The sequence below is a fragment of the Sinocyclocheilus anshuiensis genome, unplaced genomic scaffold, assembly GCF_001515605.1.
Source record: "Sinocyclocheilus anshuiensis isolate Anshui unplaced genomic scaffold, SAMN03320099.WGS_v1.1 scaffold546, whole genome shotgun sequence".
Lineage (NCBI taxonomy): Eukaryota > Metazoa > Chordata > Actinopteri > Cypriniformes > Cyprinidae > Sinocyclocheilus > Sinocyclocheilus anshuiensis.
This window is the reverse complement of record NW_015542451.1, coordinates 313,229-331,643: the sequence shown is the minus strand read 5'-3', so window position 1 is coordinate 331,643 and position 18,415 is coordinate 313,229. Positions and strand designations below refer to the sequence as shown.

Genomic DNA, 18,415 nt, shown 5'->3' with positions numbered 1-18,415 from the left:
CAACATGTGCCTTTCATTCACAAACTCATTTCAGATTCAAAAATACTATGAAGAGAAATAACACAACACAATATCTTTGCACTAAGAATTTGAGGTTAATTTACTAGTTAAGTGCAATTTGAAATGTTAACTGAGCTGCCCAGACAATAATGCAATCTGCTTAAGTGGCTACAGAAGAAATGTAAAGAACAAATGTGGAAAATGCTTTATGAATGCTTGCTTTAATGGACTTTAACAGATGTAGTGGCTTAGATAAAAATCAGTTTTAATAGTAAGATCTAGAGACTAAACGGTAAAAATCTTAAAATGTGAAACCACATTCACATCACATTTGACTTCTGTAATGTGAGATGGACTTCTTTTTATTCATTAGAAAAACTGGACTTTTAAATGTGTTTTCTATACCAGAATGGACCGAAGCTAACCATTTTCTTTCGTTTTATTTTATTTTATTTTATTTTATTTTATTTTATTTTATTTTATTTTATTAAAACATAATGGTCATAATTTATTACTTATTGTCCATTAATTAACCATTAATTTTATTGAAATAAAATGAATTAGATATGACAAATTACATAAAATAAAAAAATTCAGCTTGCAAAAGCAACATTTCAAATTTTAATTTAACTTGATGTACTAAAATAACTTGAACTGAAATAAAAATGAATAAAAACGTTTTATATATATATATAAACTTTATAAAATAAAATAAATAACAAAAACTACCAAAAATGACATAAACACGCTACAAAATTACTAAAACTTTAACTGAAAATGTAAAAATAAAAACGTATTTAAAATAAAACTTTTTTTTTTCCGTGGAAATCAATGGTCACCAAAACTGTTTGGTTAAAATATCTTCTTTTGTGTTGTAGAAAAAAAGTTTGAATCTGCATTCAAATGAATAAAATGATGACAATATACATTTTTTGATGAACTTTCCCTTTAAGATTTGGCTAATTATGGATGCTAGTGCTGCCAAAACACAATTTCGGGTTGAGCGAGATTAACTTTTCTCCAGAAAATGTCTTGATGAAATTCTGTTCACACACTTCAAGAATAATTGCATCATTCACACATTTGCAGATTTTTAACACCTCGCACAGCATTCCAAAGATGTTATTAAATTATGAAATTAAATTGATTTAAGAAGATTTAATTACATTTACAGGCACCTCTGCAGATTGAGTCTGTATTAACAATCTTATTTAGGCAAATGTATTTAGTGACGTGCTGCAAACTCTTCAAGGCGGATGGCTAATGAACATTTCCACCGCGAGCGCTTTGACTCCGGATGTGTGAACTTCAGTCGCTTAGTGAAAGATTCCCGACAAACGCCAAGCAAATCTCTCCTGACGTCAAAAATAACCCTCCAACAGATAATAAAAGTGTGGAGCCGAGGGAATCGTGTGAAGCGTCGGAAACCCGAGCCTCCAGTCCTCGAGATGGATTTGGAGAGCTGCTTTGATGTGTGCTGAAAAACCTCCCTTGCTGAGAAGCGGGGGGAAAAAGAAGAAAAGAAACGATGGTGAACGACAGCTTGGCCACTGATTCCAGCTCAGACCTTGAGTCGACTTCATTCACAAACCGCTGGCGGTTCCTTCGCTGCTTCTCGGAAGAGAGAACAACTTGTGAAATGCTACACAGCGCTCCGGTCATTTGGCGAGCACAGCAAATTACTGCAAAGCGCTGGTGCTAATGAATGTTTTGCCACAACAGTTTTGATTGAATTGCACTGTTAAAATGGCGAGAAGCAAGCGCTTGGCGAATTAAAGCATGCGCTTGTGTAACAGACCTCCTCAATCATCAGAGGTTAAGAAAGAGGATCCAGCAACTAGGGTTAGGGTTACTTAACCCTAACCCTAACAGGGTTATTATAGGGAACTAAAACTAAAACCATTAGAAAAACATTGGTGTTACCTGAAATAAAATACAACATAAAAAAGGTAAACATTTTATTTCTGCTAGTTGCAAAGGAAACATTAACTTGAACTAAAATAACTAAAATGAAAACTACTAATTAAAATGTAAAATGTTTAAAAATGACAAACACAACAAATTACTAAAACTTTAACTAAAATTAAAGTAAAACCAGAAGATATAAAAATAAAATCGAATTCAAAATATAATATTAATATTAATAAAAAATCATATTAAAATGTATTATTAATTAATATTAATAAAAACTATAATAGTATATCAATAATACTAAAATTACACTGGACCAAGACCTACAGCAAAAACATATAGAAGCCTGATTCTACCACGGGATTAAAAAAATATATAATAATACTAATAAGTTAATAAGTAATTGTGACCTGCACATTTTTTTCTGAAATGCAAGAAATTAACTCAAAATTGTGAGAAAATAGTCCGAATGTGATATATAAACCCAGAATTGAGAGAAATAAAGAAAAAAGTGAGAATTGTGAGAAATACATTCAGAATTGATGTAAATACATGTAAACCCAAAACTGAGAGAAATAATTGCTAAAATAGAATTGCTAAAAAAAAGTTAGAATTGAGAGAAAAATTCTGAATTGTGAAAAATAAACTAAAGTGACAAGATATACACTCAGAAGTGTGAGGTATAAACTCAAGTTTGAGAGAAATAGACTTTCAATTCAGAAAAAAAGTCAGAATTGCGGGAAATAAACTCAAATTTGAAAGAAATATACTCAGAATTGATAAAAAATTTTTTAAAAAAACGCGAGAAATCAACTCAGAATTTGAACTTTTTCTGCAATTCAGAGAAAAAATTCTGAATTGTGATTTAAAAAGTTGCAATTGTCTTTTTTATTCTATTTTTTATCCCAGCAAGCTTCCATAAAAACTACCTGTGAACGCCTGCATACTGCAAACAAGCTAGCTTATATATTAAACAATATCGACATTCCCAATCAGTTTAAATGACTCCACTGCAACCAAACGAATCCGGGGCCGAAAGAGAGTCACATCTCGCATCAGAGAAATCTGAGGAGACACCTTGAACGAGTGATCATCATTACCATGCTATTAAAAGCCAGGAGTTTTTATTCCTTGTGTGTCTGAGGGGAAACGGCTGCAGGGTTTTTACAGTTGTAAGCACTTAAAGGCAATTATATTCTTGGCCTGGTTTAACCGAATGTGCAGCTCGCCTTCTCCATTCCTCCTCATTTGTGGCGCTAATTGGAAAAACATTTTCATCTACAGTACATGGCAACTTCCGTACTTTAGCAGTCAATAGTTATATAGGCCAGTCGCACAAGCCATAAAAAATCCAGACAGAAGTCGTCTGACGGCGTTTAATCGCGCACATGTACTTTTCCTTCGTCCTGTGACATGGAGCAGGGATGTAAGTGTACTGAACGCACTGACCAGTCTCCAGAAGCTGGCTTTCCCAACCTGCACTCACACAAACCCTGACAAAATAAATCTCTACGAGTGGAAAATTAATGTTAGTGCAGAAAAAACAAACCCGGCACGACAATCAAAACACTACAAAAGAGCTGCTCATGAAATCTGAATGATTCCACATGCTGTCGCATCTCAAGTCCTCATGTTTGATTCAATCTAATAAATCTGTAATATTCTAGGATTTCAGTCTCCAGTTATGAGATTTGTTCATCAGAGGCATAAAAACGCATGATTTTCTGCAGATGTATATCAGTAATGGGATGCATTTGGACGCATTTTATTTTGGCATTTTACTGGAGAGGGAGAAGGTCACAAAAAATGATACATTTTTACTGACAGCAATGCAACATTTGAACCCTAACCCTAATTAAATGTTACAGTTCTTTACAAAATATGTTGTTCATTTGTTTGTCTTTGCAAAAAAAAAAAAATAATGCTTAACTTAAACTAACAAAAAAAAACATTTTCATTATTGGAAATAAAATAAACATTAACTGAAATAAATACAAACATTTTTTACAACATTTTAAGTTTAAATAAGTAAAATGTATTGTATTAAATAAAAATACAAAAAAGTTTAAGTACTAAAATAACTAAATCTAAATTAACTAAAAACGATATAGACACATTCAAAACACACACGCAACAAAATTACTAATACTTTAACTAAAATTAAAATGAAAACAGAATACATAAAAACGAATTCAAAATATTAACAAAAATTCATTTTAAAAAAGGCAAAATACTAAAACTTTAACTAAAATTAACATAAAAAAATATATAAAAAAATATAATTTTTAAATATTAACAAAAACTAATAAAGATGACAAAATCACAACACAATTACTAAAACTTTAACTAAAATTTAAATTAAACCGACTTCAAATATAAAAATAAATTCTAATTTAAAATAGTCCAAAAAAGTAATAAAAATGACAAAAACACACAACAAAATACTAAAACTTTAACTCAAATTAAAATGAAAAAGATACTGTAACTAAAATAAAAATGAAAACAGAAGACATACAAAATGAATTTAAAATATTAACAAAAATTCATTAAGAAAAATGACAAAATACTAAAACTTTAACTAAAATTTACATGAAAACAGAAATATAAAACATCTAATTTTAAATATTAATAACAACTAATAAAAAAGACAAAATCACAACAAAATTACTAAAACTTTAACTAAAATTAAAATGAAAAAGATATTTAACTAAAATTAAAATTAAAACAAAAGACATAAAAAATATTAACAAAAATTAAGAAAAATTACAAAATACTAAAACTAACTAAAATTTACATAAAAACAGACATATAATAATAATAATATAATGTAAATAATAAGCATATAATAATAAAAATGACAAATTCACAACAAAATTACTAAACCTTTAACTAAAATTAAAATGAAACTGACTCAAAATTAAAAAAAATTAATAAAAATGACAAAAACACAAAAAATACTAAAACTTTAACTAAAATTAAAATGAAAAAGACAATATAAAAATAAATTCTAATTTAAAATATTAACATAATCTAATAAAAATGACAAAAACACAAATAATTACTTAAACTTTATCTAAAATTTAAATGAAAACAGAAAATATAAAAACAAATTCTTATTCAAATTAACAAAAATTAATAAAAATGACAAAATCACAACAACTAAAACTTGAAAATGAAAACAGAAAATATAAAAATAAATTCTAATTCAAAATATGTCGTGCTACAGTTTTGCTGCTCTTTAAAGTCAGACAGACTCTGATCGGCTGTCAATGTGTTTATCATTCACCAGCTGGAAAATAATCGTTCAGGGAGTGACTCCAACATTCCCTATTCTCTTCTAATTAAATGATTATTAAAACTTTATAGTCTTTGTTTTTGGTGTAGACAGGTGCTCCGGGCATCGAATAATCTTCTCTTTGGTATTTCACCTGGCATTCAACATGTGTGTTTTTCCTGCTGTATAGGGCTGCTTTAAAGCAAAGAGAATGTGCTTCGGATCTCTAAATCACTGCCATCTAAACGTCTCCTTAGGACGTCAATCCATGCTAAATCCTGAGAGCCGCAGATATCAAGAATCACCGCATCGCATCGCTTTACACTGAGAGTCGAGCGTTTACATACTAGCAGATTTCGCCTGACCTCAAGCGCACTGAATCACTGAGATGCAATCAAAATGTTTAGCAGCAACCACTTGCAGCCAGCTTCCAGACAGAATGGATGGCACAAACGCTGTGATTTCACCCTCAAGTCTCTCTGGGAAAGAAAAGGCCTTTCGAGCGTCGCAACGCTGTGTTTACTCGTGTAAAGCCTGGAGGTGGTTTGTGTGCGGCTCACTCTGGAAAGTGGGCAGATATGAGCGATTGGAGCATCACAGAGTTTGAAGGTGCTCACATTTATCTCTCCAAAGTATCATACACACAGTATCTCGCTGCTATTTTTACACCCCCTACTCAGATTTCTAGACACAATTATTTGGTTTGGGAGTGAATAACTCATTAGATCTGCAGCTCCGCTGATTGCATTTGAGTCTTGGGAGAAGAACAGAAGATTCTGCATATTTGAGACACAGCCATGTTCTCTTTGCACTTAATTTGGTTTACTCCTAACTGGACTCAACAGGAGTTTTTGCATGGCACTCCTATCCAAATCAAATTAAAACAGGTTAGCAATTTAACACCCACACTAAAGTTAATGTTCATAAAAAATGACAAAATTGTATATTGAATGTCTTAATCGGACGATTTGACTTTGATTCTCTTATCCAGTGAATATGATATTTGCCAATACCTTGAAACATGCCACAATAAGATTATGATTTAAACTCTGCGATCAATATATTGATATTACGTTATCATGTGTCTATTTTTCATAACCTGTTACTTTTGTATTAATCCACAAATGCAACAAAATACAACATGAACATTTAATTGAAATTGAAAATTGCAAATCCTAAATCCTGAAACCTAATTGAGATCCTATGGAAGCTTATTTCTGCAATGAAACAAACAATTAAAATTAAAAATTGCAACTTATCTCAAAATTCACTTTTCTTTCTCGCAATTCTGACCTTTTTTTCCCAGAATTATGAGGAAAAAAGGCAAAATTGGGAGAAAAAAAATGTGAATTTTGAGATTTACAGGATGACTTTTTTTTTTCCTCAGAATTTTTCACAAAAAATAGACAGAATTACAAGATTCTAATTCTGACTTTATATCTCACAATTCTGACTATTTTGGACACATTTTATTTTGCCATTTCAAAATTGCGAGTCTGTATCTTGCAATCCTGAGTTTATGTCAGAATTGCATGGAAAAAAAGCCTGAATTGTGAAATATAAACTTAACATTTTATGGAAAAAAGTCTGTAATTACCTTTTTTATTTTTTATTCCGTGGCAGATCCACGTCCAAAAAAAAGTTTTTTTTAATATTATAAATATACCATAATTCTACTATAAATATAAACATATACATCTAAAGTAAAATGTACTATATTCAACTATATAAAATATATAAATATAATTCTGTGCTTTCTAAAATACGCAACCCTTAAGACACAAGCAACTAAATAAGGAAAAATAAATACTTAAAAAAGACATTTAAAAAAAAAAGCTGTAAAGACGTATAAAAAGATATCAAACTGTCAATAAGCGGTCAGCAAATAATTGAATAGTCAAACAAGTCTTCTAGTATAACTTATAGGATATAGAAAAATGTATTGTTTGTTTTTTTACACATTGCATCGATGCATCATATTGATTGATGCATTGATCCATATCACTGTAGTTTTACACCCCTGGTGTGAATACTTATGAAAATGGAAAAAGATTTATAATCATCTGAAAACCATTACATGACATTACACTGTTACATGCACTTGGATTGATCCCTAAAACCAGGAAAAGCTTTAAATGACCAAACTGGTGTAAAACACAAAAGAAATATTCAAATATAAATCAAAAAACATGTTCTTGTCTTCCATTCAACAACGGGCTTAAATTAAATCCTGATTGGCCAATTGAGGCCATTTGTGGCTTTCTTGTTTATCTGGAGAGTTTGGATTTTGGTGGGATGAACGATCACAGATGTGGTTAGTGGGATGAGGTAAAACACTGGGGTGAGAGTTCAGATGAATCATCTCCCCACTGCGACTTGGCCACATCGTACCGAACGGATTTGGCTTCAAAGCCTCTATCGGTCACACTCGTGGAGATCCCAAATCAAAAATCTAAACACTGAAGGGAATTCTGGGAGAACAAGTCCTGATTTATTCTTCTGTTGCAATGATTCAGTAAAAACTCGCATCTATGCAAAAACTGCTACTAGAAATCAAAAAGGGCATGACTTTATTTTACAAACAATGTGAGAGATGATTACTCACCAAAAGAGTACCTGGATAAAAGGAAACAAAGAAATCAATGAGATTCAATTCATTTGCATCACATAAAAGTAGGGAAGCGCATTCTCGCTACATAAGAAAAAAATTTGTAGTTTGATAAATCATAATTATGAGATAAAAAGTCAAATTATGAGTTAGTCATAATTATGAGATAAAAAGACAAATTATGAGATACTGAGTCATAATTATGACATACTAAGTCATACAAACAGTAAACGTTATGACATACTATGTCATAAAGAGATAAAAAGTTAAATTATGACATAAATCGAAATTATGAGATACTGAGTCATAATTATGACATACTAAGTCATACAAACAGTAAACGTTATGACATACTATGTCATAAAGAGATAAAAAGTTAAATTATGACATAAATCGAAATTATGAGATACTAAGTCATAATATTGAGATAAGCCAAAATTGACATAGAATGCATAATTATGAGATAAAAAGTCAATTATGAAACACTAAGTCATACTTATGAAATAAAAAGCAAAAATTATGATATAAGTGATGAGATAAAAAGTCAAATTATGAGATAAAAAGTCAAAATTATGACAAAAATGCATAATTATAACAAAAAGTTAAAATTATGATACATAGTCATAATTATGACATACTAAGTCATACAAACAGTAAACGTTATGACATACTATGTCATAAAGAGATAAAAAGTTAAATTATGAGATAAATCAAAATAATGAGATACTAAGTCATATTTTTGAAATAAGCCAAAATTGACATAAAATGCATAATTATGAGATAAAAAGGCAATTATGACACACTAAGTCATACTTATGAAATAAAAAGCAAAAATTATGACATAAGTCATAATGAGATAAAGTCAAATTATGACAGTCAAAATGATGTCATAATTATCAGACAAAAAGTCAAAATTATAACAAAAAGATAAAATTATGAGATACGTAGTCATAATTACAGCATTAAAAAATGTAATTATGAAATAAAAAGTTATAATGACTTTTTAATCACAGTATTTTTTTTTTTTAATGACTTGGTATGCCATAATTTTAAGTCACTTTTTGTTAGAATTATTAGTTTTTATCTCATTGTTTAGTCATAATTTCAGCTTTTTGTCATAATGACTTATGACTCATCTCATTTTTTTGACGTTTTATGTAATTATGTCATAATCATGATGTATTATCTCAACTTTTATCTCATAATTATAGTGTGTCAAAATTTGGACTTTTTATGTCATGTAATAATTATGATTTACCGAAGCACAATTGTTTTCTTATGTGGAGGAAATGGGCTTCCATATAAAAGTCAACGAAATGCTGTAGGTGTGACAAAAACAGTTCATTTTTCAACAGTTCATCTAACTTTATTACAATAATAAGACTGTTTTAACATGGAGTGTACGCCAGGGCCGCAATGCCAATCTTGCCACCCACATAACGCTTGATGTTCCTCAAGTAGTCCTTGCATGGCATGAGCCCTTTCTCTCCAGTGAGCTGCTTGCACGCGACAAGCCACAGCTAAAAAGAAAACGAGATACAGCAGTGATTTCACACTTTGGCAAGCAAAAAGGTGAGGTATTATATTATACACAGGCGTTGCACTAATGTAAACTTTTAGGTTTCTAGTGCACAGCCTAGTAACTGTAACTAACTGATGTAACCAATTGTGTCTGATCTCCTAGCAACTGCATCCTGTAGAGTTGCCACCTGTCAGACTCACACTAGATGAAAGCAATGGCTCGCAGCAGTGTGTGCGCTAGTAGGTCCCGGTTTGTGTCGATCCGCCCACTTTCTTGTCATATTTGCTCGAGTCTTCGTCTTGCACAGTCTCACTGCAGCTGTCGTGTGAAAGACTGACTGAAAAAAGCAGATCGCCGCGTCGCTTTCTCAGGAAACTTTCACTATTCTCGGAGCGCTCACTGGAGGACGCCATGTTTCTCAAACGCTCTGCGCATGCGTAAGAAATCTGACCAATCAGCGGACAATGCGCCTCTGCCAACACCGCCTTCAGACTGGATCTGCGATAAAACTAATTCTAATAATTCATAATAATTACTGAAATAGAAACTGTTCACCGTGTGACAACGGTTAGGAAAAACATATTGTATTCTGTACAAATACTGTGTAACTATTGTGAGTAATAAATTGTATGCATTTAAAACAAATGTGACAACTTTATGAAAACTTTGAACCTTTAAGGTCAAAACTACACTGAAGTTTGGGATCAGTAAGATTGTTAATGTTTTTTACAGGAGTCTCTAATGCTCATCAAGGCTGCATTTATTTGATCAAAAATACAGAAAAAAAGTAATTTAATTGCAATTTAAAATAATGGTTTTCTATTTTAATATACTTTAAAATATAATTTATTAATGAGATGCGCAGCTGTATTTCCAGCATCATTACTGCAGTCTTCAGTGTCACATGATCTTCAGAAATCATTCTAATATGCTGATTTATTATCAATATTGGAAACAGTTTTGATGCTTAATATTTTTTTTTGGAACCTGTGATCCTTTTTTCAGGATTAATTGATGAATAAAAAGTTACAAATAACAGCATTTATTCAAAACAGAAATCTTTTGTAACAATATACACAAGCGTTCAAAAGTTTGGGGTCAGTGTTTTTTTTTTTCTTCCTTTCTTTCTTTCTTTTTTTTTGAAAGAAATGCTTTTATTCAGCAAGCATGTGTTAAATTGATAGAAGAGTGATAATAAAGACTTTGTTAGAAAATATTTCTATTTTAAATAAATGCTGTTCTTTTTAACTTTATTCATCAAAATAAAGTCAGCCCTTTGGGTTTACGGTCTAATTTGTTAGTCAATTATGTTCAATTATCTGAAAAAGTTGCGGACCAATTGGAGAAGTTGCGCAAAAGCTTGTCCTCCAATGAGAGGAGAGAAGGAGGAGTGCGAGACTATAGAGACCTCAGAAAAACTTCACTCCTACCAAGAAGTTGTGAAATGTTGCCAGTTCATTCACCAGTGTTGATCGACCGAGGCTTGAGACTCAAGAAACCAGTGAGTCGGTTTGGAATATACGGCTTTCTAGAACTCTGAATCACGCGTAAAACGCGTGCGTAAACGTTCTTATCGTCACCGTTAGTTTATCTTCGTTTGCGCATTTTTAAAATGTCAAAAGAGCCTGATAAAACTCCTTCTTTTATCGGCGATGTGGACTCTTCTCCGTCCTCTCCATCAATGTCCGACGAGCAAGGCTCGCAGTCCCAAACCGGCGCCGGTAACCCGGCGAGCAGCGAGGAGGACGCACGTTTCCCCCCGTGCATTCGAGACGCGGTGTCGCAGGTCCTCAAAGGCTATGACTGGTCGCTGGTTCCGATATCTATGCAGGGCAGCAGGTCTTTGAAAGACAAGCCTCATGTGAAGAGACCCATGAACGCGTTTATGGTGTGGGCGCAGGCGGCGCGGAGGAAGCTCGCGGATCAGTATCCGCATCTCCACAACGCCGAGCTCAGCAAGACCCTCGGGAAGTTATGGAGGTACGTGGACTTCCGTTCAGCATCACGGAGATCGATCGATGGATCACACTTTACAGCACATCATGTAGGCTACACAATGCATAGTGTATTTGCGCAATAATGAACAACATTAGGGCTCGTGAATGGCAAGCACTCCTTACACTGACTAGCTTTTTGTATATTACTAGTACTGATTTTAAAAGGCAAATGTATCTTTTTAACGTCACTAGGAACTAAATCAGATACTAGTACTCTCTAGGAGTACTCTCCAGTTTCCCAGTACTAATTAAATAGACACGCACTTGAATTAGACACTAGAATGTTTAATCTTAGTAGGATTTTGAATTCAAATGTAAACCATGCAGCAGTTCAGATTAGTTATTTAACGCGTAATAAAACAAATGTAACTGTTGGAATCAGCTGAATGAGATCGATACTAGCTTCTCATAAGTATATTACCTAGTGAATAGTTAAAACTGGAGTGTATGCAACGATTCGGAATACATACTAGTCGGATGTGAACAGTTATGAACAACAGAACTCAGAAAATTAGCAATTTGTTAGAAGTCACATACTGTATGGAGTACTAGTAGCAAAGAAAGTTCAGAAACACTGTACAATAAAGTTTAATTTGCTAACATTAGTTATTGCATTAACTAACAATATTTTACAGCATTTATTTATCGTTGTTATTGTTAGTTAATAATAGTTCATTTAATGTTAGTGCATTAAGTAATATTAACAGATACAACTTTTGATCTTAAAAATGTGTTTGTAAATGTTGACTAAGATTAATAAATGCTGTAGAAGTATTGTGCATTGTTAGTTAATGTTAACTAATGTAGTTAACGAATGAAACCTTATTGTAAAGTGTTACCAAAATGACTAGTTTACTAATTGAATATGTACTAGTAACTGGTGGAATACAGAGACTGTATTAACTACAGTACTAGTGACATGTACATAATTTGAAGGAATAGATGGCATATCTTGTGGAGCTGCTTGTAAACGATTTGTTGCTGGACTGAGACGGTCTGCACCAGCTTAGAGCAGCCAGAAACCAGCTACCAGTTAAATCTGGATATATTTTTGTTCATCATTCACACATGATTGTGTTCATTTGATCATGCGCTTTTCCGTTCCATGCTTTGCGTCGGCTCATCCAGGCTGCTCTCTGAGAGCGAGAAACGACCGTTTGTGGAAGAGGCAGAGAGACTGCGACTCCAGCACAAGAAAGACTATCCGGATTATAAGTACCAGCCGCGGAGGCGGAAGAGCCTGAAGCCGGGTCAGAGTGATGCGGACGCGGGAGCCGAGAAGACCCATCATCCCTCGGATCAAATGTACAAGACGGAAGCGGCTATGAGAGGGATGCACCTTCAACCGGCCCATGGTGGTGAGTTGATTTATGAAAGATCGATTGTCTTACAAATTGTGGTGTGTCATATGCATTTTATTAGGCTACACTTTTTTAAGCTTCCATAAAGGGGTTTTTCCCAGCGATGCCATAGAAGAACCATCAGTGTTGGGGTCAAAGTTACTTTTAAAAGTAATGCATTACAATATTGCGTTACTTCCTAAAAAAGTAACGAATTGCATTACTTAGTTACTTTTGTGAAAAGTAATGCGTTACGTTACTTTTGCGTTACTTTTCCTCATTTGGGCTGGGCTTGCTAATTTGTTTTTAATATAAAAATTTATATTTTTGGCAAATGTAAACCAAACCAAAAGTGAAACGAATACGCCTCAGCCATTCTGGATTGCATGAAGAATGCAGGAGAAGAAAGTTCAACACTCTTCAGCAATGAAACAAAACGAAAGAAAAACAAATGTCATGTTTATTTTAAGTCATTTTTGCTTATTAATATGGCTGAATTGGATCATCGAATGTCGGCGGCAAAGATATTGATTAATAAAATGTGATTAAATGCATAAAAGATATGTGTTATTTAATACTTTTAATTATTGCAGGTTTGCATTGCACTGTTTTCATTCATTTTGAGGAATACTGAATCTGTTTTTGTGCAAGTGAGATGAGTAAATGCATGTTCACATTTAGTCTAGAACATTTAGTCAGTAACATCTTGTTCACACGGCGCCTCTGCACTTACACTGAGAACCATGTTGGGTTCCTCAAAGAACCTTCCAGTAAACAGCTCTTAAAAAGAACCTTTCGAGCAATGGAAATGTTCCACACTCTTAAAAATAAATGGAACGAGGGGTTTTCACAGTGATGCGATAGAAGAACCGTTTTTTGCTTCCTCAAAGAACCTTCCAGTGAACAGTTCTTGAAAAAAACATATTTTTCCTAAGTGTAAAGAACATTTTAATCATCTAAAGAAACTTTTTCAACTGTTAAGAACCTTTTGTGCGATGGAAAGGTTCCATGGGTGTTAATCATCAATGCCAATAAAGAACCTTTATTTTTAAGAGTGTAGAAGAACCATTGGTCCCACTTTATATTAGGTGTCATTCAATACTATATGCACTTAATAATAAAAGAATGAATAGGTGCAATGTACCTATTGTGTTCATGTTGAATTGAAAAACACTTTTGCTGCTATTGAGGTGGACACATTACAGGTAAAGTTAGGGGCAGGTTTGGTGGTTTGGTTAGGTTTAAGGGGTACAACAGTGTAATTACAGATGTAACTACATCAATTAATTACGGATGTAATTTTCAAATATAAAAACATGCATGTACACAATAAGTGCATTGTATTAAATCATTAATTTAAATGTAAGTACATAGTAAAAGCCATTTAATATGTGGTTCTGAACCATGTTTGGTTCCGCAAAGAACCTTCCAGAAAACAAAATTTTTTTCTTATTGTAAAGAACACTTTGATAACCTTTTCCACTGTAAAGGACCGTTTGTGCATGGACGTTATTGGAAGCATTGAACGATTAAAGAACCTTGATTTTTAAGACTGTTGGATGTTAAAGATTCCTCACGGACCATCAATGCCAACACACTGGCATTGACTGGGGACACTTAATTTCCAGCGATATCGTCGACTTGATTTCACAGATACTATTTAAACTGAGCTGGATGATGAAATCACTGAATTCAATGATGAACAGCCTTTAACTGAAAATTGAGTGTTTACTATTGTCATTTTGCATTATTGACACACTATTTTGTATTTAATGCTGTACAGTTGCTTTGACACAATCTGTATTGTTAAAGGCGCTGTATAAATAAAGGTGACTTGACTTGACACTGAAAAATAAAGGTTCCATGAAGAACCTTTAGCATCCATGGAATCTTTCCATTCCACAAAAGGTTGTTTATAGTGGAAAAAGAGTCTTAGATTTTGAAAATGTTCTCCACGCTAAGAAAAAATGGTTCTTTTAAGAACTGCTCAATGTAAAGATAGTGTAGTTATAATATAGTGTAGTTTATTTTTTCCAACTCTACCCAACAAAACACATTCAATGTTTCCAACCCAGGTCAACCACACAGTCCTCCCACGCCTCCAACCTCCCCGAAGTCCGATCAGCATCAAAGCGTGAAGCTGGAGTCCCGGCGCGTGTCGGAAAACGCAAGACACAACATCGACTTCGGCATCGTGGACCTCTCGGAGCTCAGCAGCGACGTCATCGGCGGCATGGGCCCATTCGACGTGCATGAGTTCGACCAGTACCTGCCGGTAAACGGTCACATGGAGAACACAAGCGGGCAGCACTCCAGTCCCGGCTGTCTCAGCGCATCCTACCACCATCATCCTCACAGCAGCGCTTCGGCATGGAACAAGGGGTCACCAAACCAACAAAGGCCGCTCATTAAAACAGAACAATTGAGTCCATCTCATTACGGAGACTCTCACGGGTCACCGACCCAATCTGAACTCACTGACTGTCCCGGCCAGCAGAACTCGACGTACTTCACCACATTTTCTGGGTATCCCGCCGGCATTTACCAATATCCGTACTTCCATTCCTCCAGAAGATCGTACGTGACTCCTGTTCTCAACAGCTTGTCGAGTCCGTCTCACAGTCCCGGTGCAAGCTGGGAGCAGCCGGTTTACACGACTTTAACACGACCCTGAAGCCAGTTTTTGGGTCAGAGATGTTTGATGCTGAGAATTATGGAACATTTGAACATGCATACGAATGCTCCGGAAATTCAGTTTTTGCTGATACTTTTTAATCTTGCCATTTCAGAGTCTTTTCTGGCAATTGTGATTTTCCTAACAGACTTTGGATTCACTTTTCAATATTGAATGTTTCGGCTTGGATAAAAGTGTTTGTATTTTGGAGTGAGATGCAACAGACTGTCAACATGCAATGCGCTATTTAAACACAATCAAGGATTTGTCTTGATAATATGCAATTAAAATGTAGAATGAATGAATGTGTGGTACCGTCTGATGTCTTCATTGGTGATGAAGGCCGAGTCTAACTGTCAAACTAGCAGAACAACTTGTGCTTTTGTCGTTATTTGCATCCAAAATGAAGCTGTATTTGAATATCGGAGAGATGCTAGATCAACTACAGAGTCTTTACAAAGCCAAGAAACAGTGAGGGAGAGCAGAAAAGAGAGAGGCCTGATTCTGAATGACAGCGTCTCAAAGGGCTCTTTGTTTTCTTTATAAAAGAGGCATTAATTAAGGGAGGGAACAAAACAAATACAAAGCAGAAAATCATTACCACTGCCGTTACATGAAAGAAGAGCAAAAACAGACACTACCCTCTGCTATTTGGATAAACAGCAACAAAAGCAGCAGAAAATGCATAAATTGAGTGCAGGATAAGAGAATAAGTTCTTCATGTGTGGAAAAGAGCCAGTGATTCCACAGCAGATGGGTGTGGGTGGACTAGGACTTATTTTCCTTTCACTACGTTTTATTACATTGATGGTTTTGAAGTGGAGAATGTAATTAGTGTTGATATGTACAGCACGCATCATTTTGCTCGCTGACATTATTGGGTCTTAAAACTGGACAGTATGCAGTAAGCACTACAAGATGAAGTGTATCTTATGACTTTGATTTCGAACACAATTATAGCGTACTATGTTGAGTTGTTGTTATATATAGACCCCGGTTTCCGAACGTTTCACTCTTTTTTATTTTTCTGTTGGCATTTAAAGAGCATAATGATTAAGGAACTTACATTTCATACACAATATTTGCAGTTACTTTGTGTGTGATCCAACAATTAATTGATCTCAGAGCAAAAGGCAGTAGTGGTGCTTTGTTCCTGAATGAATCAGTTCTTTTGAATGAATGGGTTGAGTAAACGATTCAATGACTCACTCTGAAATACAGTCACCTGTTTCACTGAAAGAATGAATCGGTTTCTTTGAACGAATCAGTTGAATGAATGATTCACTCATAAATTAATTTCTCGCCACCTACTGGCGTAACTTTGAAACATGCAGATAAAGACCTGGTGTACTCAAGTATTATTTTGTTTGGAAATGTATATTCTGAAAATCAACAACAATAAAAATTTAAAATATATTTGAAACATTTTTATTTGTTAGAAAAAATTTCAAGAGTCTAAATGGGGAAAGAAGATTATTTCTTCAAGAGAAATTCAAGTCAAAATTAAGTGAGTTTCTTTGAAGATTCATTTTTTAATTTGAAGATTATGATTTTTTAGCTAAAGTAAATAATTGATTTATTAGATAAATTACTGATACTATATCATTTTTATTTGTAAGCCTAAATGCATATTGTTTAGGTAATTGATGAATTGTGTGCTTCTTCTTTGAACACTGAAATTAATTTATTTTGTTTTATTTATTTTTGTTTATTTGCTTTTGAACTCACTCATTTATACAATTACATGTTCTGCTGAATGAATCAGTGTCTTTAAAGCAATTTGTTAAATGAATGATTCAATGATTCATTCAAAAATGAATTTGTCGCCACCTACTGCCATAACTATGTAACATGCAGAGAAAGACACTGAAAATCCCCACCACTAACACACAGATTGACAGTCTGTCTGAAACTCAAACAGAGCAAAAAGTCTCAGTGATTCAACCTATCAAATCCAAGGACTGGAACTAACTGCTGTAAGCTGCAATCTGTTATATAGTGTATATCCAAGATATAATATGTCTGACAACTTGGACAGCAAACATGCATCTTCTAAACGAACAATAGGAGTTTCACAATTCAGAGTAGCCTGCTTTTACATGTTAGGGGCAAAATTCATGTGCTCTTTGATGTCAATAAATATTCAAAACAAGGCCTTTTATATAGAGAGTGGTGTGTGTGAGTGATTGGCAGCTGCGGCGATGCTCTCAGGGTCTTTACCTTCCCGGATCAGTCTGATGAAGTAAATGGGATGGCCAGTGCTTGAGCGACTCCTCCCTAATTGAATGATTTCCTGCTGGGCTGTAAACAGCCTCCTGCTGTGTCTGTATGAGTTAGTGTCTCCCAACTTCGCTCGTTCAGCCCAGACGCCAATGACAACAAGCAGCCAGACAGAACCAACACTGACTTACCCACAATTCCACAGGGCAGTGGAGCCAGGCTGATGGGGAAGGCAGTGGAATGCATCAGGTCAGGCAACGGTGTCTGACAAACCCCTTCAACACACACACACACACACACACAAACACACACACGAAAAGTCACCTTCTCCTTGTCATACCCTTGTCATTATACAAATTTACCTCATTTGTCACAAAAACGCGCACACACACACACACACACACAGGTTTTCTGGGTTCATTCCATAGGTGTAATGGTTTTTCTACTGTCCAATACTGTCCAATGTTCTATCCCCTTAACATAACCCTACCCCTCACACAAAATTTTCTGCATTTTTAGATTTTCAAAAAACGTTATTTTATATGATTTATAAGCTTGTTTCCTCGTGGGGACCAAAAATGCAGAGCTATTACTATCCTTGTGGGGAAATTTGTTCCCCATAATGAAGGGCAGGGGTGTCAAACTCAATTCCTGGAGGGCCAGAGCCCTTCACAGTTTTGTTCCAACCCTGCTCCAACACACATACCATGTAGTTTTCAAATAAGCCTGAAAAACTTGATTAGTTGAGTCAGGTGTGTCTAATTAGAGTTGATTCTAAACTCTGCACGGCTCTGTCCCTCCAGGAACTGAGTTTGACACCCATGATGTAGGGAAGATCCAGGTACACACACACACACACACACACACAC

At 34.4% G+C, this 18,415-nt stretch overlaps 1 protein-coding gene across 1 annotated transcript; it reads left to right on the top strand.

Moving 5' to 3' along the window:
* Positions 1-10,774: 10,774 nt before the first annotated feature.
* LOC107693645 (transcription factor Sox-8-like) lies at positions 10,775-16,326 on the top strand. The gene is made up of 3 exons (XM_016493106.1): positions 10,775-11,295; positions 12,441-12,670; positions 14,728-16,326. The coding sequence occupies exons 1-3, from the start codon at positions 10,928-10,930 to the stop codon at positions 15,324-15,326; spliced, it is 1,197 nt and encodes a 398-aa protein (XP_016348592.1). The 5' UTR covers positions 10,775-10,927; the 3' UTR covers positions 15,327-16,326.
* The last annotated feature ends 2,089 nt before the right edge of the window (positions 16,327-18,415 follow it).